The 20885-nt window shown below is 39.9% G+C and overlaps 1 protein-coding gene across 1 annotated transcript in view; it reads right to left on the bottom strand.

The window, feature by feature from the left end:
* DRD4 (dopamine receptor D4) overlaps positions 1–20582 on the bottom strand; it is a 44278-nt gene extending 23696 nt beyond the window's left edge. The window contains exon 1 of the mRNA XM_015811863.1: positions 20322–20582. Coding sequence (XP_015667349.1) covers positions 20322–20582 — 261 coding nt within the window. The remainder of the gene's footprint in view (positions 1–20321) is intronic.
* Between the last annotated feature and the right edge of the window lie 303 nt (positions 20583–20885).

The following is a 20885-nucleotide window of genomic DNA, read 5'->3' as shown; positions in this document are numbered from 1 at the left end:
TTAAAAGTATTTTAATCGGAAACACAGCTGGTAATATTTGGTTTTAATTCGGCTTTTATCGGGGTTTATTTTTTGTATTTTTGTATTTTTGTATTTTGTATTTTTTGTATTTTGTGTATATTATTTGTTTTTAATATGCTGTGAACCGCCCTGAGTCCTATGGGAGAAGGGCGGTATACAAATTAAAATAATAAAAAAATAAAATAATAATAATAATAATAGCTAAGCCATTTGTTTTTATCAGCAGCAACTGCAGCACACCTTTACAACCAATAGTAAATACCAAATGCCTTCATGATAAAAGCCTTCTAGAATCTTCCGTTATTGCTGTAATATATTAGCTCTTCTATCTGTTTGTAAAATCTTGGATTATTATTAGGAAGAAAGTAAACCACAAAGCCCTGTGCTAATATCACTTGATCCTCACCCTGTTGGTGCTATAAATATCACCTAGGAATGATGTCAAGAGAAGTGGCTTATTTACACCTTATAAACTGTAGCTTCATCATTCCTTAATTTTCAATCTGATTGAGGGGTCAGGCTAGGAGAGGGCAAATGCCTCCATATAAGCACTCAGTAACTGCTTGAAGATTATCCAGCTGTGACCTGGGATTCCCCAGAAGGCCAGGAGCAACTTTTCAAAAAAAAAAAAAAAAAAGACTTAAGTAGAGTGAGATAGCTGTCAAATCTGCTCCTTACTTCATTTCTGACAGCCACAATGGGTTGTAATACTAACGATAATAACAATGTCAAGCAATTTAACAACATACTGCAAGGAGGTGAAACTGAAGATTGGTTAACATCTGGCAAAAGCTACCTGATAATAAAAGATCCAACAAAGGGGGCAGCACCAGGCAATTAGAGGCCAATTACCTGCTTACCAACAACTTTCAAATTGCTAATTGCTAATTACATGACCAGGCCAGCGAGCAAGGCATGGAGGCGCTAGTGCAGAGGAAGGCGAGCGGCAGCCCCAGCAGCAAGAAGTGCCACTGAAAAGAGCGGAGTCTCTGTGTGTGCCTGCTACAAGCTCACCCATCAGCCATGCTCTCCATGTCTCTGATCAGCTGTAGCATGCCGTGGAGAGCGTGGCTGACGTGGGCAAAGCAGGCACACACACAGATTCTGCTGTTTTCAGCAGCACTTTGGTGCCTGGCCCAGCAAAGTGGAGCCAGGCGTGGTGAGGCGAGGCCCTGCAAAGCAGAGCCAGACGAGGAGAGGCCCAGTAAAGTGGGGTGTGGCCGGGCGTGACAGCGCGAGGCCAGGAGGGGTGGGGCGAGACCGGGAGGGGCGGGATGGGGTGAGGCAAATGAGCTGCAACTGCTGCTGCACACCATCAGCCCCCGAGCGCTTGCCATTTCCTGTGTGTTGGCCAGGAGGGCGCCCAGCCGGGTTGGGGTGGGCCAGGGCTGGAGCAGCGGGGGCCAGTCCCTTGCCATTTCTGGAACAGCTCCAGGGGTCAAATCTGGGCCCTTGGAGGGCCGCACCCGGCCCGCGGGCCTTGTGTTTGACATGTCTGGACTAGATCATTTTGGAAAACTGAAAGGAAGAGCAACCTAAATGTAGCTTGGATTGATTACAAAAGGACATTCAATTCTCTGCTACATGATTGGACGATTAAGTGCCTAGAAATAAAAGGGGTCAGTAGAAACATCAGAAGCTTTGTGCAAAGATCAATGGCATAATGGAAAGCACAATTGCTTGCTGTTCAATGGTGATAGACTAGGAGAGGTTAATATCAAGGGAGGAATCTTTTGAGGAGACTCACTATCACCACTATTGTTTGTCATTGTACTGATTCCTCTTTCAACAATACTGAAAAAATCAAGGTATGGCTATCAAACATCCTCTACATGGATGATCTAAAGAAAAATATCTGAAATAGAACTGCTGCTGCTCAACCCTGTCTATAAATACAGCCTAGATATTGCAGTGGAGTTTGGACTGGACAAATGTGCCTGCCTTACCATCAATAGGGCAAAAGTAGTGAAAACTGAGGGAATCAAGATGCTATATGGAAATAACATCAAGAGTTTGTTTGGATGAAGATGATCAAATACCTGGGCATCCTTCAAACTGAAAACATCCAGCTGACTGAAGTTATGAAGAAGCTTAGAAGTGAATACATCACGAGACTAAAAAAAGATCCTAAAGTCCAAACTTGGTGAAAGAAATACCATCAAGGCAATTAACCCTGGATAATCTCAGTCATTAGATACACAGCTGGAATAATGGACTGGACTCAAGCAGAACTAAACGTTCTGGATAGTAAAACCAGAAAAATAATGGCAATGAATCATGCCCTTCATCCACAAAGCAATGTTGACAAATTCTACTTAGCAAGGAAAATGGGTGGGCATGGAATCTTCCAAATACACAGAACAGTTAAGAAGAAAAAAGGGCATTGGAAGAATATCTGAAGGATAGTGAAGATGATGCACTGAACTTAGTATACTATGAAGGCTTATGAACAGAGGAAAGACCAAGCATTTGGTCTACAAAAAAGACAAAATGAAGAATAATATAGAAATATGGGAAGGCAAAGTATTACATGGCCAATACATAGAAAAACTAATAGGCAAAGCAGATAACAACAAGACTTGGCGATGGCTAAGAACAAGAAAGTTGAAGAAAGAGACAGAGGGGCTAATTCTGGCTGCACAAGATCAAGCCTTAAGAACAAATGCATACAAAGGCAGAATTGAGACAATAAAAAATGAATGCTGCCTCTCAAAGAAGCTGAATAAACAGTGGACATCTAATTAGCTGCTGCAAGAAGAGCTCACAGACTGACTACAAACAATGGCATGATAAAGTAGCAACAATGGTACATCTGGAATATCTGCAAGAAATTCACCGCTTCTGGAGGCAGGTTGTACCACTTGTCTGCAAGCAAAACTGATGGGACCACAAAGTAATAGAATACAAAGAAGTTAAAGTACTCTGGGACTTTACAATTCAAACAGACCACACCGCAGACTTAATAATGATCAATAAGAAAGACAAGAAAATCTGGATAGTGGACACTGCAATACCTGGAGACAGAATAGAAGAGAATGAACTGGAGAAAATCACAAAATACAAAGTCCTGCTAATAGAAATAAAACCACTGTGGCAAAAGAAAGCAAAAATAGTATCAATGGTAATAGATACTTTAGGTGCAACCCCAAAATATCTGGAGCACCACTTAAACACCATTGAGATTAACAAAATCACCACCAATCAATTGCAAAAGGCAGCTTTACTTGGAATAACTTACATCCTGCAACAATACCTTGGAATAACTTACATCCTGCAACAATACCTTGGAATAACTTACATCCTGCAACAATACCTTTAACATTATGAAGCAACATCTGTCATTGGGTAGTACGTGGAATACCAGCGATGCAGGTTAAAATGTCATAATAGGTGGATAAAAATGCCAAATCCAGTCTAAAACATCTGGGTAACTGTGAGGCTGTTATGTGCTCCTGGCTACTTTCCTTCGTGACCAGAGGCAAGCTCACCTGGCCAATAACCAGCCAAGACACAGTGAAGGCCTTTTGTTTCGTTTATTGCAATAAACATAGAGATAAGTTATCAAAGCTTGGTTCTCTCCAAATTTTCAACCCAAAATATTCCCTTCTTTATACAGCCCTGTCCTGGCCGCCACATCCCTCCTCTTTCCCCATTGGCTGAGGTACTATGAGGTTACACTCTTTCCGACCGCCTCCTACCTATTTCCTGCTACATACTAAATCATACATCACATGTACATTAATAATATAAAATATTAGACATATTCAATTGTTGGTTTTGAGTTCTGGGCCCCTTAGAACAATAGGTTCTTTTCTGTTTTTCAGTTAAGTTTTCCTGGCTAGTTATTTCCTCTTACAGATGTTTTTATAGCTTGTCTTCTTCCTTTCCCACTCTAAAACCTAGCTAATTTTTGCCTACGTACTTATCTTACATCCTGCCTTTATGCTATTCTTTCCTGTTTCCCAGCCATTATAGTTTTTGGTAAGCTTGTTTGTCCAGGCAGTAAGTTTCCACTGCAGCAAATTCAATTTTAAATTTCTCTTTCAATATTAAATATTTACTTCTATCATGACCAACAATAATAAATTTAAATGCCACCTGACCCCAAGTGATTCTGGGCAGTTTGTGGAATATCAGCAATACAGATTAAAATGTCATGATTTATCCTCATCCTTAGGTCCTGTGCAAAGCATAATGGGCAGCAAGGATTTTCCAGCAGTTTCGATCATTCGCAGCATCTTCAGCATCGTCCCAAGGGATATTAATAATCTTAAGACTTTCCTTAAGTGTTTGATGCTAAGTTTTCTAAAGCCGGCCTCGTTTCCTCTTTTCTCCAGGAGGTATCCAACATAGTGAAATTTTTGGATGCTGGTCTTTAGCATATGTAATGTAAAAATGTAATGATTAAAAAATATACTGCTCACAAAAATAAAGGGAACGCAAACCCCTTCAGTTCCTTGGTAAAAATGTTCCCTTTATTTTTTTGAGCAGTATATAATATTCATTTCTTATCCAAGACCAACTCCAGTGAAACCATGACCTTTGACTCATGAAGAATCACAGAGATTCAGCCATCTTTCAGGGGATTCCATTACTGCAAAGTTTGAGAATTCCCAGTTTAAGCATTAGCGAAGAATACATAAGCACGTGATCACTTTTCTATCAAATGTGAGGAAGCTAAAGCTAAAAGGTGTGTGTGCATTTAATTATTCTTCCTTATCTCACTGTGGAAATAATTATTAAAACAATTGGAAATCACAGTCAGATAATGATCTTATTAGGACCAATCTTTAAAATTGTAAGATCTTCAGATGTCTTCATCTGTTAAGGGTTGCCTCCACCTCTCCCACAGAAAAAATAATGAAGGCAGGAAAAGAAAGAAAAGGAAAGCTGATTGGATGAAGCCAGGACCTGAGTGTTAAAATGGTATGAAGAGTCACAGGATTGAATAAATTAACAGCTTTTCTCAAGCCCCTCCAATTTTAGGTCCAACTTTAAAAGGCTGCTTTACAAAGTTGCAGTTGATATATGAAACCATTATGGCACACAATGTTTAATTTCTCCCATTTTGGTGAATATAAAACCAAATTGTCAATCTTTATCAAAACACCAGGTGCTTAACAATCAGAGAGCAAAAGCTAAAAGAACCACAACGGTTTTTATATAAATAAAAATAAGATACTGGGGGGGGTATGTTCCCTCTGAGAATTTGGCCAAATTGCATACTGTCGTTCTAATCCATTTCAGGACAACATACCTTTTCTAACAAATTTTAGCCCCTTTCTAATTTGCCTAATTTGAAGAAAAGAAACAAATATATTTTCTTCCATGCTTCTATCTCCTTGCTGGTGAACAGCTGTAGTGAAATATTCATACTATTTATGTCCCGTTCAAAGGCACAGGAACAAAATTTTCAGAGAAAATAGCATCATAAAGATAGCTGTGTTAGATCATTCATACAATACATTTATCAAGTGACTGAAGCTTTTTTTTTTAATTCAGATGGTCTGAATCACAGATTAACCAAATGGACTGGATTTGTGCAGCATACCATGCACACAAAACCTAATCAAGGCTGAAAATAATTAGGCTTAATATGTTGCACAAATCATCATCGGCCTCTTAGCATTTTTCCCCCATAGGTGCAGGGTCCTCTGATATGTTGCATGAATACAGCTGTTAATTACTATCACACATACAATACTGTGTAAACAAAGCCTACAGTGCTGTAAATTCATCTGTTCTCCATGGAAGGCCCCCATCACACTGATAGGCTATAAGGCTCATGTAAAACTGTCCTGCCAGGAAAAAAATGGGTTTTGCGTCAACTTCCTACCACATTGCAAAGTGAAAGGATAAAAGCCACATGGTTGTGATGGCACATTCCCTCTGCACATTCACAGGACAGGACTTCCAAAACAATTCAGCATGTGGTGTGCTAATCTAATTTTTTTATAGGGACATTCAGGTGGCTGTAGCTTACTCCTGCTGTGACACCACTCAGCAGGAATTGTTTATTGCCTGTACAAACCTCTGAGTTACTGCAGTGAAAATGAGGCAGAGGTTGGCACACTGAATACCCTTGTTTTTCCTTTGAAAAGTTTTTTATGTAATTTTCTGATTAAAATAAGTTAAATGTTATTATGATTATGATGATTTTGTTAACATGCTAGAAACAAGGCAGGGGGAAATTGAGCAGAGGTGACACTGCACATCTGTGCCATAAATGTTGACTATGCTAATATGGGCAATTGTACACACTCTTAACAGATTATCTGTTCTGATTTCCACATGGCCTACAATGTCTTCTTTAATGCAGCAAGAGATAGCAGTGTCTGAACAGGTCAACCAACTTTTTAAGTTCAACTTGAGAATTTATAATTATAGTACTCTTTTACCCCACTTCACACATTTGCTGAGTTTCTTCCTGCAAGGGTTAACTGTTCCTTTTGTTTAGGGATAATTTGCTGAATAAGCCTCCATTGGCTACATCATACATTTTGCAACACATAGTTTTTATTAGTTGAAATGGTTCGGTTTGCACAAAGTCAAAATTAAAGAAATCATATTTAGCATGATATGAATAATTTCTCACATTGTTTAAGGTATCAAAAGGCATAGTCCTAGTCTGCTTGTTTCTCCCCATGACCTAGACCAGTGGTGGCGAACCTATAGCACAGGTGCCAGAGGTGGCACTCGGAGCCCTCTCTGTGGGCACACGTGCCATTGCCCCAGCGTTGCCTCCCCCTGTGACCCCCTCTCCAGCAGCCCCCCTGAAGGAGAGGCGCCCTCGAGCATGGCCCACACGGAGCAGAGCAGCCAAGGACATGGCAGCCAGGAAGTGTAGACAAGACTCTACCCTCACACCCCATCATGCAGTTGATGCTGCAGGACGCGGGCAGAGGGTGTGGCCGCCATAGCGCTGCTGGGCTGCCTGGGCGATCTGCGGCGGGCCCTGTAGGCGGTGAGTGGTCCTGTGGACAGGCGGGACAGGGGATGGGGGGCAGAGCGGGGGCGGGGCAGTTTTTGGGCACTAGGTTTCTAAAAGGTTCGCCATCACTGACCTAGACCACGGGTGTCAAACTCGCCGCATCACGTGACATGACATATTGTGACTTTTTTCACATTGCCGGAGCTAGGGTGAGTGCGGCCTCCAGCCTGTGTGGCCTCCAGACTGTGGGCCAGCGGTTTGACACCCCTGACCTAGACAAACAATCTCATTACCTAGGCAGAGAATGTACTTGCTGCTGCTTTTAGTACACACAATATTTCCCGACTAGCCTCACCTAGACACAGCTTAGTTACCAAAATCTAATCCTCACATAGTAAGTGTCTGCAAGGGAGTTTACAAAAGTGGAGCTAACAAGCACAATCAGAGTCCTGCCCCTTTTTACTTGCATAGACTTGACACACATATACAAAGGGGAAAGACTTTGCCCATGCCAGCCATCTTGAATTGTTCTATCCCTCTCACACAGAAGCCCTTGTTTACACCGGTTATTTGGCAATGTTGTTTGAATGACATGCTACAAATCACTAATGGGAAATGGCCCACCAAACTAATTTTGAATTAGTTCTTGACCCTGTACATCTCCCGATAAGAAAGTTTAATGAAAGGCTTCTCATTGTTAAATATTCAAACACTGAAATAATATAAAAATCTAATAAATAAAAAAATAAAAATATTCTACTCAAATCAAATATACTAATTAAATGATTACTACACTTAAAAAAAATCACAGGTTCAGCATACCCAGGATTCTTCTCTTGAGTTTTTTTTTAAAAAAATACATATATAAACAAACAAACAAATAGCATTTTGCTACCAAACAGAGCCTAAGGACACAGTGGCAATATATAAGCACACACCCCAACTTTTTGCAAGTGTATTTACTGTGCGTCTATGTGTGTGCTCCCAGGAACTGAATCCAGTGCTTTGGGGTCTAAGGGAAGAACCCACCAGAAATGTTTGTATACCATCATCATACGACAAAACTTGCAGTGAAACCTAGTGCAATGCCAACAAAGTATGTACCAACCTGTTTTTCTGAGGAATCTGGAAAAAAGAGAGAGGAAAGGCTGGGTATATGAAAGAATCAATGTGTTTGACTGAACATTATTCCTTTTGATCTTTCCCTTGTTTCTTTTTCCAAAGCAAGTAACAGATCAACTATCCTTCATAATACTCATAATGGCATATCTAAAAAGTCACCTGCCTGGCTGCCAATTCATTTGCACTGAACGTTATTGAGAAAGTACTCAACCAGGATAGATTTTCCAGTCTCATCAAACAGAAATAGGCCCTCCCTTGACCTGTGCCTAATCATTTTAGTCCAACCCAACAGGCTTACATCAGCCTCTACAATTAGTTCTAATAGAATTTTGTGACTATATTGGCACCTTCAGTCTCCTTTTCTTGCTAAATTACTACATGTTATTTTGTTTAAGCCATTGGGTTCAGAATTATCGCCCCACGTCAAGCTGAGTTTCATTATTTCTGGTTTCTAGTCTCCCGGGTGACATGGACAGAGTTTCAAAGTCCCAGTGTTGTGGATGACAGCATTGGAATTCGGTAGAACTTACTCCCAGAGAACTCCATTTTCTTTTGATGTGGTAAATGAGATTTGAGCAACCTTTGGATGGCCACAGAGTCAGTGGGATCACATCGACAGGCTCAGTTTGTAGAGGTCTCTGGGGGATCTGCTTTGTTTTTCTAGTGTGACACATATTTTGCACTATACAACACAATTTTCACCTATTTCCCAACCAACTGGGGGGTAGACAGCTATGCTTTTAATGATCATAGTTAGAAGGGATTCTGAGGGCTGTAAAAAAAACCCCAAACCAATTAATTTAAAAAAATAAAAACACAAACAAGTTGCCCATCCCTGTAGGAAACCTGCGTTACTCTAGACTGCATTTGTGGTTCACATGCCTAAATCTTCTCTTATGTGTGCTATTACAAAGCCTGGTTATTCAGTAATCTGCAGTTTTATTAAATACAGTTATTGTCGCTGCAGAAAATACAAAATCCTTCCTATTATAAAAAAAAGGGTGAACAGAAACTGCTGTGGAGAAATGAGCTTTCAGCTACCAGGATATCTCCTTGTTTTCAACTCTCAGTTTCCCTGTAAGTATCTTCCCTACAACCTTGTTATCTAGGAAATATTTCTGTACTGGAGAATATTTTATGTGGAAGCCATAAAATACAATTGCTTCTCAGTAAGTATATATCAACTAGTACAATACAGGATTTCTTTTTTGGGGGGGGGGAAGGTGAGCATGAAACACACATGATGACATTCAGAGCCTGAAAATAGCTCTGCAATTGCAAATCACAGTTGCTGCCACGGGTAACCTTTTAAAACTTTACATTCTGAGTACAAATATGCATAGATTCAAACCATCATTTCATTTCTTCATGTTTTAGGTGCCTAAAAAAGCTTGCGCATTTTCCTACCTACCAAATTGTTACGTTTTTCCAAATCTACTAGTGAACAGCACAGCCCATTCTTACCAGAGAAATCGATTTCATAATTTTTTAGTGTCACAGTGCTAAAAGAAAATTGTACCATACTTTCCTTTAGCAGCTTCCCTAAACTGCAGCTTTCAAGCAGTTGAGAAGAACAGATATTTTTCAGAGAAAGTCAGGATAAGGAGGATGTATTAGATCATGCATAATCTGTTCATCATCTGCATTTAACCCATACTGATGGGATTTAATGTCCAAGGAAATCTGCCGTTGCAAATAAATTCATTTTATGTCAGTTCTGTATCCCACAGTAAAATGAGATGGCACAATATACCATTGTGGTGAAATGATTAACTGGTTTTAAATTTAGGAACTTTGCACATGGTAATGGCTTGAATCGGACCAGAAAATGGGCAACGGAGGAAAAAGCAAAATGAAATTGGAAATCCATGCTGCTGTGGATCTGAAATCAAATAAAAAGGAAGCCAGATGGCCAATGGCCAAGTGCCATTAATGTTGACTATGTCAGAATAGGAAAGTGTACAAACTGAGACTGAAAACATGATTGTCACATGCCAATCATTCTCTTCCTTTTAACACTTTTAAGGAAGTAGCATGCCTGAATTAGACATAATCACCCTGTCTGTTTTACTTTATATGCTTCCTTGAAAAAGGTAGCTATGGACTCTCTCCTGAAGAAGGTATCCCTCAACCAAGCAGAGTTGAACAACTTAAGTCCTTTTTACAACTTGGTGTTTTTAGGAAGGTCGTTAAAAAGGCAGCGGGGACTCAAGGATTCTGGGTTAAACAAATTAGCATGTTTTAGACCCGGGCATTGGATGAAAACTGCATTGATCACACTTGCGACAACCTACAGTGGGACTTGGAGAGAGGGAGTGTGAACCTTCTGATCCAGTTTGACCTCTTAGCAAAATTTGGGATCATCTGTGACTATTGAGCATTTGAGGACCTGTTTTATACTATCTCTGCTCCTTCTGACTGGACAGTTTATTGTCGTTTTTTACTCTGGGCACACTGGTACACATTAAAAATGAAATTCTGTTGCCTGCTCTCAAAAGTGTACACATACATAACACACATAAAAACATGCTACATACATACATATGTATATACCTACACCCTTACACCTGCAGCTCCTAGTTGAACAGCAGATGGAAGTCATGGCTAGAAGAACTTTTAGCCAGTTTCAGGTAACATGCTGGAGGCAGTCTTTCATAGAGCAGGATATTTTGGCAATAGTCACTCATCTCTTTCCATTAGCACAATCAGGCATTTTCAAGACAGACTGGAGAGAAAACATTTCAACAGGTGCACAAGAATCCAAGAATTTTGACAAGTATCTTTGTAGTAGAAAGCCAAAAGAGTTCCAGAGACTGTTATAGATCAAAAAGGGAGTTCTATTTAGATTGAAGTAAAAATCCAGATTTCTGCAGCTCTTTCTTCTACCCACATAAAGCAAAGGACTAGATGTATCTCTCTTTGATGGAATAGACAGTGACCGTGTTATCTGTTCTGGCAACTGCCAGTTTTTGGTATCTCGCTATTTGCCTCTGAATGTGTGAAAATGTGTGATAAAAAGATGATCACATTCAAAAGAGTCTACAACACTTCTTGTACTTTAACAGTTACATAAAAAAGACAACTGGCTTGTGCAGCTTATTGTATACAGGTACTCAAGGAAAGCCAGTTACTGAGATTCCTGCTTTATACAGCTATCAAAGATGCAGGAATCCGCTTCTCATTATGCTGAAACCGGTTTCCTCAATCCCTTTTTTGTGTGCAGGTTCAAAAGAGGACTTGATCAAGCTCTATTTAGGCAAGTGCTTATACTTAATAAAAATAACCCAGATAAATATATGTAACAAAAGAAGTATAATTCTTGAAAGTGAATTTTTTTTTTAAATAAGTATGCTACCTCAACCACAGATTTGGGTGTCTCTCTATAAAAAATTTCAAAACATACCATAATTAAAAATGCATCATTCTAGATAAAAACCATAAACAAATAAAAATAATCCAGATGAAGGGAGACAGGAGACTGTGCATGTCAATACCATTTCTTACATCTCCTATTTATCTTATTTGAAAGTAGGAACTTTGCTACTGAGGACTAAACTATAAGAACACAGTGAAAAGCCAAGAAAACAAATGGATGGATCATTAAACAAATCAACCCAGAGTTCTCACTCAAGGCAGTTGTGACCAGGCTGAAATTATCTTACTTCAGACAAGTTATGGGAAGATATATTATGGAAAAGGCGCTAATCCTGGGAAAGATGGAAAGAAAAAGATGACCAGCAGCAAGGTGAATGGATTCAATTACAATGTTGATGAATGCAACTGTTGGAAGATCTGAAGGGAGAGGTCAGGGATATATCATTATGGAGAAAATCATTCTATGCAGTTGCTAGGAGTAAAAACAACAACAATGAATGGCACCAATAAATTGATGGATTAACTATCCATTGTTTGTTCAGACCTTCTGGAATTATCCCCTGAAACCTTTTGATATGAGTTCTACAATTTCTCACTCAATTGGTGTCATTAAAGTCCTACTTTTCCAAAACACCTTGCGTTCTGCTACAGAGTGTTCTGTAATGTAAATGTAACTATTTCTACTCATTTTCTTGCAAATGAAAGTAGAAAGCCTTTGCAGACTCTTTCATCCAACACCAAAAGATGAGAAGTATTGGGAGTATGGCAGCACATCTAGTTCCATCTTTTTCATTTGTAATGTTTTTATCCTATACACATATAGTACTGAATAAATCAATATATAATGGCTTCCTTACATATATCTCTGCAAAACAAATGTGTCAGATGGCAAGAAAAAAAAATGATAAAGCTGGTTATTCCTTTAAAAATTACACACATACACACACCTATTTTGATAAGCCACCTACTTTTTGTTACTCATATGTGATTGCCAACAGGTGAAAAAAGAAAGTGGAGTTGAGGAGCAGAGGAAGTTTCTTTTTCTAATACAGAGTTCATAATAGAAACAAAACTTTCCTGCATTCATCATCATATTTCCATTTGAATGTGAGTATAAGAAAGATTGGACTACAGGGATTTGTAGATGGCCACAATGAGTAGAGCCTCATTCTCCATCTCATGCAACTGAAATTGCACAAGTGTAAAATATCCATTATTCTTATTCTACTCCCAACTTTTATTTATTGTTAAATTGAACTGCTCAATTAAATGAAAATTAAGAACCTCCTAAAAATATTTTGGGGATGAAAGGTGTCAGACACGATAAGACTATTTACAGTGATTTCTCCAGAATTAAAATGAAATGTCAGATTTCCAAACATTCCCACTAAATAAGCCCTTAAATATCAGACTGTCTACCCATTTTGCTGCACAAATATTCTGATGTTAAGCAAAACATTTAATACAGTTATTTTTATCTAATTAGTGAGGAAAGAACTAAATTGGAAAGCTTAATATAAGCCAGGAAAGAAAGGGTGGGTTCCCAAAAAATTACGGTCAACTGTCTAAGCTGTTTCAAATTCCTCCCTCTTGCATGATTAGTTTACAATTTACTCTGTATTCAATAGGTTTTACTCCAGCTGCATGCAATGGGAAATCAAAGAAACTGAAGTTCAACCCCTTTGAAGACTTGAAAATTGTGCTATGGGTATTGGTACAGTTAACACAGTCTTAGACTAGAGACATAATATCTCTATCTCTTATGTTAACAAAGGGAAATATTTATCCATCCTGGCAAAGGACAGTCCAGAAAGGTACAATCAAACAAGATTCTAGGGCAAAAGATAGCTAATGCTCAGTCAAGATAAAGATTCCTGAAAACAGAGAAAGGGAATACTCTGTGTATATAAGGTAGGTGAAGGAAGAGAAAAATTTCAGGACCCTGGACAGAGTCCAGAATTCAATGTGGAACTCAGTTAAAACCAAGATTTTGTTTGTAAATATTCCATAACGTTTATTGTGTTTCTACACAGAGGTTGATCTCAGAACCTGATCCCTAGTTTATAGCTGGATGGAAAACTGCCTGGGATTCTCAAAGCAGTTGGCTAGACTGGAAAGGCAGCAATAGTAAAACAGAACTGTATCACCATCAAGAAAATGGCATAGGTAGAATCCCTAGGACAGTGGTGGCGAACCTATGGCTCGGGTGCCAGAGGCGGCACTCGGAGCCCTCTCGGTGGGCACACGTGCTGTTGCCCCAGCCTCATCTTCCCCTGCGACCCCCTCTCCAGCAGCCTCCCTGAAGGAGAGTCGCCCCTGAGCGTGGCCCACGTGGAGCAGCGCAGCCAAGGACATGGCAGCCAGGCAGCATAGACAAGACTCTGCCCTCACACCCCATCATGCACAGTTGATGCTGCAGGGCGTGGGCAGAGGGCGTGACCGCCATAGTGCTGCTGGGCTGCCTGGGCGATCTGCGGCGGGCTCTGGAGGTGGTGAGTGGCCCTGCGGGCAGGCGGGGTGAGGGGTGGGGGGCGGGGCAGGGGGCGGGGCAGGGGGTGGAGCAGGGGCAGGGCCAGTTTTTGGGCACTCGGTCTCTAAAAGGTTCACCATCACTGCCCTAGGAGTTGAGCTTCACTTAAATATTGCCTTTTTACCTCTCAAATGTGCAGAAATGTAAACGGGAGTCCCTTGCCTGAAACCTTCTATTTCACTGTCTCCATACCAATAGTTACCTTTGAAGACAATTATGTCAGGCTCTCTCTAGAACAGGGGTAGGCAACCTTGGCTCTTTTATGACTCGTGGACTTCAACTCCCAGAATTTCTGAGCCAGCCATGCTGAGGGGAAGAGAGAGGTTTCCAAGCTGAGCCATGCTGGCTCAGGAATTCTGGGAATTGAAGTCCACGAGTCATAAAAGAGCCAAGGTTGCCTACCCCTGCTCTAGAACTAAGCTCTAAGACTGGATCCTCTGGGGATCCAGATTGAAGGTTTTTTAATGTAGGAATCGTATTTGGAAACTAATGTGACTTCAGTGACTCTGATTTACCAGAAATGGAGGGAAGTAAAACTATATAGCACAGGTGTCAAACTTGCCATGTCATGTGATGTGTCGCGATGTACTGCGACTCTTTTTGCATTGCCAGCAATGGGCATGGCTTCGGTATGATGAAACTGGCCCGTGGGCCGGCAGTTTGACACCCCTGCTATATAGGGAAAAAAGAATAAAATATAATAGATTATATATGTCACTGAGTGTATTTTATTTCACAAAACCAGTAAGCCCCTGCTGGGTAGATCAAACTTTCCCTTTGATTGACAAATTAAATCGGGTCCATCGCTTATTAGCAAGCAAAGATTTAAGAAAACTCAAGAAGGGAATTGCTTAGCCAATCACTGATGATTCACTCTCCTCTTTTTCCTAATGAACTGTATTAAAAATAACTTGCTAAGTAGTTAACTCAAACTTGCCTCACTAGGCAGTAGCAGCCTAGCAAGGAAAAGACTATATTAAATTGACCACCTGCTGGCTTTACCTTTCATCCAACATTAATAGAACTCACAGTACAGTGATAAAAAATGCTACTAGGATCTTAACAGAGACATTTATACCATGTTATTCTGCTTACTTCAAACTGCTTGCAGTAGAATTTGTCTACTCTGGCATGAAGAAATAAATGAGACTTTGGGGATACCAGAAAAGTTGTCAACTCTTCTAGCTGAACTATAATGCCAGTAATATTTGGTATTTAAAGACCCAGAGTGTTATCTAAGAAAAGTACACACATCTACACACAAACCAAGCAGAGGTATCCAATGTAAAGTCTACATTTTAGCTCTCACAGATGAGAGGAAAATAATATACTTTTAAAAGATTCTGAAATTGGAATATGCTGAATACCAACACTCTTAACCATGGTAACTGTGTTAAAGGCAGTGGGATTTGCACAATGCACAAATGCCTTCTCTGTGTGGGCCTTACAGTGTCACATATACACCAACATTAACTGGGGCAATCAATGAATATCTCTGGTGAAATGTTCTGATTCTATTCTCTTTCTCACAAACACCATCTATTCCAAACTGGGAACATCTACATATACTAGGTCTAAGTTTACTCTTAGAAACTCAAACCAAGCCAATAAAAATAATTATTGTATCAAGTAGGATTTATTTGGTGGGGAAGCTGCTCAATGAACCCAATGCAGCAATGTGATGAAAAGCTAACATTCTGGATCTGCTAGCTCAGATAATCTGATCAAGGGGAAAATCCATCTAAGATAATTAAACATCAGTATTGCTCTTGCTGAAATGAGTGCTACACAATAGAGCATAAGGGTGTAATTTTAGTTGATGTGTTATTTTGACCATTAAACCTGCAATCGTATATCATATTGCTCACTGATCTGGGAGCAAAATTCCGTGGACACTCTTACTCCCAGGTCAGTCTACTTATCCATTTATTTCCAAATAAGGCTGCGTTGTTGCTTATAATATTCACTGATGCCTGTGAAAGCTACAATTCCACATGAATACAAATATAAGCAGACCTCTTTTAAACCACCCAATGTTTTATTCAAAGACAATAGATAATAACCCAGCCCTGCAAATGAGAGAGCCACATTCAAAATCTATATTTAAAAACAAAGCCATATAAAAATGAGAAGTGCACTCTGTGGATAGAGTCTCTACAAGCTTCAAAAAACAATTTTCTTCTTGAATCCATGATATTATACAACATTGCAGCAGGGGAAAAAAGGCACACCTTACTCATACTGTATAATTATGCTTAAAGAAAAAGAGAACATTCACACACATAAAGGTTAGAAAAGTAAATTTTCTAAAGAAGGTAAACGGCATCCCAGAAAAAGGGCAGGGAAGAAATTACTCTGGATACATCCACCAGTGGCAGGAAAAATGGGTATAAATTATTTTACTTTCCCTGTCAAAGTGCAGACACAAGGGAAGTACACCTGCCATCAGCCAGAAAACCACAAGCCACTGAGAAGATGCATCCTGTATTCCACCCTTTCCGGAAATATCCACATGGCAAAGGAGGTACAACGAGCATCCATCAGTTAGAGAAGTCACTGCAAACATAATTTCTTTCTTTCCTTAATAAAGAAAAGACTGTATCAAAACAACCCCCTCGATTTGTCCACTGGTACAGAATTAAAAGTATTTTCCTAAGAGTGTTGGATTATATAGATTATCTCATAGATATTCTTGTAAATGTATTCACTGCCTTCCCCATTAAATGAAGCCATCAGTCCTTCATGTTACCTGATGTTGCTCTTCTCATTGGGACATGAAGTCCTGTCACTTGAGCACTGAGGTTTCCAACAGATTAGAAAAATCTCTAAAAGTTAGGAGGAAAAACCAAAACACTTCTCTTCCTTAATCATCCCTTGCTTTTGGCCACTTAAGTGCTGATGCATTTTTGAGAACAGAGGTATATAAATGTTATTGGCTGAACTGAGCATAGGCACTTCAATGAAGCTGTTTTCAAAGGCTGCAAAACCTGAAAGACTATCAAATACCTCATATGAAATGGTTGATGGGTTGCATGCTGTTGAATGAACCATACATAGATGGTTCAGATTTCCCCACATAGGCTTAAACTAGCATAATCTAGCAACTACCAAGATGGTTCACACTTCTGCTTTTATAGACTCCAATTTGCTATTGATTCTTTACTTCCACGACACACTAATCTCCTAAACCTTTAGCAAATATTTCTGGCCCTCATGCTGGTTTCTAAATGTATAGTATTGTATTTGGTTTTGGATAAAAATTACAATGCAGCATTTGATTTGGTTTTATTCTATCTTAGCAGTTGCAGTGTTCATCATCTTGCGAATATCATTTACAAATAGGGCAATGTTTTCATTGTTTCAGAGATCCACTGCTTATAATACAGCTAGGTGGTATATTCTAATCCCAGTAAACAAAGTTTCTTGTATCGATTTTTCATTAGCTTTTGAAACTGCAGAAAGCCAATTTTTTTTCCAGAATCAAATTCATTGAAACACAAGTACAGGGACTCAAAGGGCTGTTGCATCTTTTGGTTTACTTAAATGGAATCTGAGATTGTGCTCTCCAAATCATTATAGAATACCCGTGTTCGTTAACACATGCACAGAATAATGTTTTAGCTTATCAAGCTCCTTTTCTTCTTTAAATGAGATGTACCCTTGGAAACATGAGTGCTTTTTTCATCTAATAACAGCCTGTTAAGATAATGGATAATAATAGGGAGCGGTGAATGTCGCATCACTGTTTCTAATTCACATTCTAATACATATTCTTGACATTCAATCTACTCCACATTTAGCTCCCCTCACATGATTTCCATTAACTTCAACTGACTTTGAATCAGATCTAAGAAGGATTGGCACATCTATTTTGAACAATATTTTTAGTGAAGCTGAAAACAGAGACCTTCTATGTTCACATACTTTGAGGTGTGACAAATTTATCATTACTCCAAAAATGAACATCAAAAAGGAAAGGTACCCATATTTCCCCCAGTCATTAATTCTAGTTACCCACAACTTTTATCTCTGAAACTCCCTTATACAGCCTACAAATGCTCAGCTTTGGAATCAGATGTCTTCCATAGCTGGAAGTACCGTAATATTCGACATGTTTTGTTTGCCACACATTACAGAGTCCCCTGTTACTGCAGATTTTTTTTAAAAAGTATTTGGTCTCCAGCTAATGTAAACCTCTCATGTATCAACCAGTTCACTTAATGATAATTATTATTAAGAATCCTGTCATTTTTTTTGAATTTCAAATTAACCAGGTGTTTCCCATTAGACCTATGTTCCATCATAAGGAAGTTTTAGACCACATCCTTTAGCATATCTTTCCTAGAGTGAGATTTATTTTTGAGTGAGCATGTTTTGGACCAAGTTATGCTTTTATTAAACAGCATTTTAATCTTGGTTAGAGATCCATTAGTCTAGTTTTTCTATTATGTGACCCATTTCTCCAAAGTACTTAATGGAAGCTTGTGCAACAGGCTCTGGAAAGATTACTGCAATTTAGCTATTTAAGATTAGCTAGCACTTAAGCAATACTGTACCTGGCCCAAATAGAAAGGTCACTTAAAAATACTAAAGGGAAACCTTTAAGCCTCCATTTCTCATAACTAAAAAGATAACAATATCTGTCTAAAAAAGACTACTCCTCCTAAATAGGTTAAATTCCTGTGCATATAATCCTGGAGACTACTATTTCTATAGGCATTTTAATTATTATTGTTCTAATTGTATTTATTATATTTATCGAAAGAGATCAGAGCAGTGCAGTTTTACATGCACCCCTTAACATTATTTTCAGGACATAACAGGATGAAGTCGAGATGACCAAAAGTTATCTCCACAGCTTCTTTAGCAAGTGAAATTTTGAGATGGATTTCTCCAACTTTGAACTGACACTTTTCAAACCATCACTCTAATTCTCCAGAAGAAAGTAACTCCATTCACATAATCTTTGCTAGAGTCAAGCAATGAATACAATTATGTTGGCTGACTCGTCTTCCATCATCTCGTCCATTGGGAGACCACAAGAGACCACAATGCCAGAAGTACCCAACCCTTCTTCTTCTCCTGGGGAACAAACTCATGTCCTTGATTGTCAGGAGCTTCTGGCACAACCCAAACCTGTCTAACTTCAACAAAAAGGTCCTAATATATCATGTGCTTTCAAACTGTAGTTCTAGTTTAGGAAGCGAATGTACTTAATATCTTTAAGAAAAAAAATATTCTATAGTGGAGAAGTCATAAAGCAGAAACTATAAAAAAACACCAAAAACAAATTGAGGACCCAATAGAATTGCAGCATTTCTTCTGCAGAACTGGACTAGTCTAGAAAAAGAGCTGCTATTTCATTTGGACTGCATATCAGCAGACATACATTTTGGACAATAGATCAACTTCTAGGATACAAAGGTCCTTGTATATAGGCTAGTCAGACTCTTTCGAGGCAATTTTATGGGCAACTCACCTGTGTGTGAATTGGATGGCTTATAAATTTGATACAAATAAATACCAATGAGATAATTTGTTCAGTTATTCCGTCTCTGTCTTTTTAACAATGTTTTAGTAGGAACAGATAAAAGAGGGGAGCAGTAGTGAGAAAACCTGAAAGGATTCTAAAAGGAATATGATGTGAAGACCCCTGTAAAATATCATGAATAAAGGTAAGGTACTTGCAAGGGAAAAGCTTTATCTGGAAATACCATCACTCTGGGCTGGTTCCCTGCCTATCTGCCTAACCAGCCTTACAAGGATATACTGTGGTTTCCACTAAGGCTGGATTGACTGCAGTACTGATATCCCATCATTTTCCCGTAAAGTTACAGGTGTTCCAAGAGTGCAGCAACCTACATATTAGTCTGTCAACCAGAGTAACCAACAAGCAGTAGCACCCAGTAAAGGTAACCAAACGATATTTGCATTGTGTGAATGTAGATATTATACCCACCACCCTTTCAAAGAAGGTAGCCCTTTTCCAATTCTGGGTTGCAATGAGTGATAGGGCTTCCCTACCCTAAGCATTCATCTACCCCAAGTCCCAGTAAATTCAATGGAATCTACAACCAGGTGAATAGGTGGGGATTGCCATCTTATAACAACATTACACAATGGAATGTTTAGGGTTTAGTTTGGGGTTTTTTTTTCTCTCCCACGCTTACCTACAACTGCATCCACCCGGGTCAAAACGGGCACCTTAAACCCCCAAATAAACAGACATAAATATATATATATCTCGAATCGGAGAAGAAGCTTTCCCCTCTCGAGAAAAAACGACGGCACCATAATCGCCAGTAGAGTTGGAAGAAGTTAAGGGTGCCCTGGGGCTTTTACCTCGGAATAGACATAAAGAGGCAGCACCAAGATGGCTAAAAGGAGGTCGGCCACGGCGAGGCTGACGATGAAGTAATTGGTGGTGGTCTTCAGCGCTTTCTCCGTGCAGACGCTGAGGCACACCAGCAAGTTCCCGCTGATGATAAAGAGGATGAGGACGACTCCTAAGGCCAAGGCGGCGTAGTTGCGGACCGGGTCCCGTTCAGGAGGAGGAGGACAGGTGGTGTTGGAAGAGAAGTCTTCCGTGCCGTTGGCCCCCATGGCCCTCTCCGCCCAAGCCTCCCCTCTCCCTTTCTGCGGTGGGAGCAAAGCGGCCGGCCGCCCGCCTCGCCCGGTGGAAGAGCAGCGCTCCGCTCGAACTTGGCTGGCCAAAGAGTCACCTCTCCCGGCAGCTGGACTGGCGGGAGTCAGTACCCAGGCTGCCCCACTCCATTGCCGAAACGACCGAGCGGCCGCGCCGCTGTGCCCCGACCGACCGAGTCGCTCTTCCCCAGCCGCCGCTGGCGGGCAGGGGAAAGGGGAGGGGAGGTGTAGGGGGGGAGAGCTTCGCCCTAGCAATCCGAA

This window comes from Protobothrops mucrosquamatus, unplaced genomic scaffold (genome assembly GCF_001527695.2).
Source record: "Protobothrops mucrosquamatus isolate PMUCROS unplaced genomic scaffold, P.Mucros_1.0 scaffold_56, whole genome shotgun sequence".
Lineage (NCBI taxonomy): Eukaryota > Metazoa > Chordata > Lepidosauria > Squamata > Viperidae > Protobothrops > Protobothrops mucrosquamatus.
Note: the sequence above shows the minus strand (reverse complement) of the source record. Positions and strands in the feature narration are given on the sequence as shown.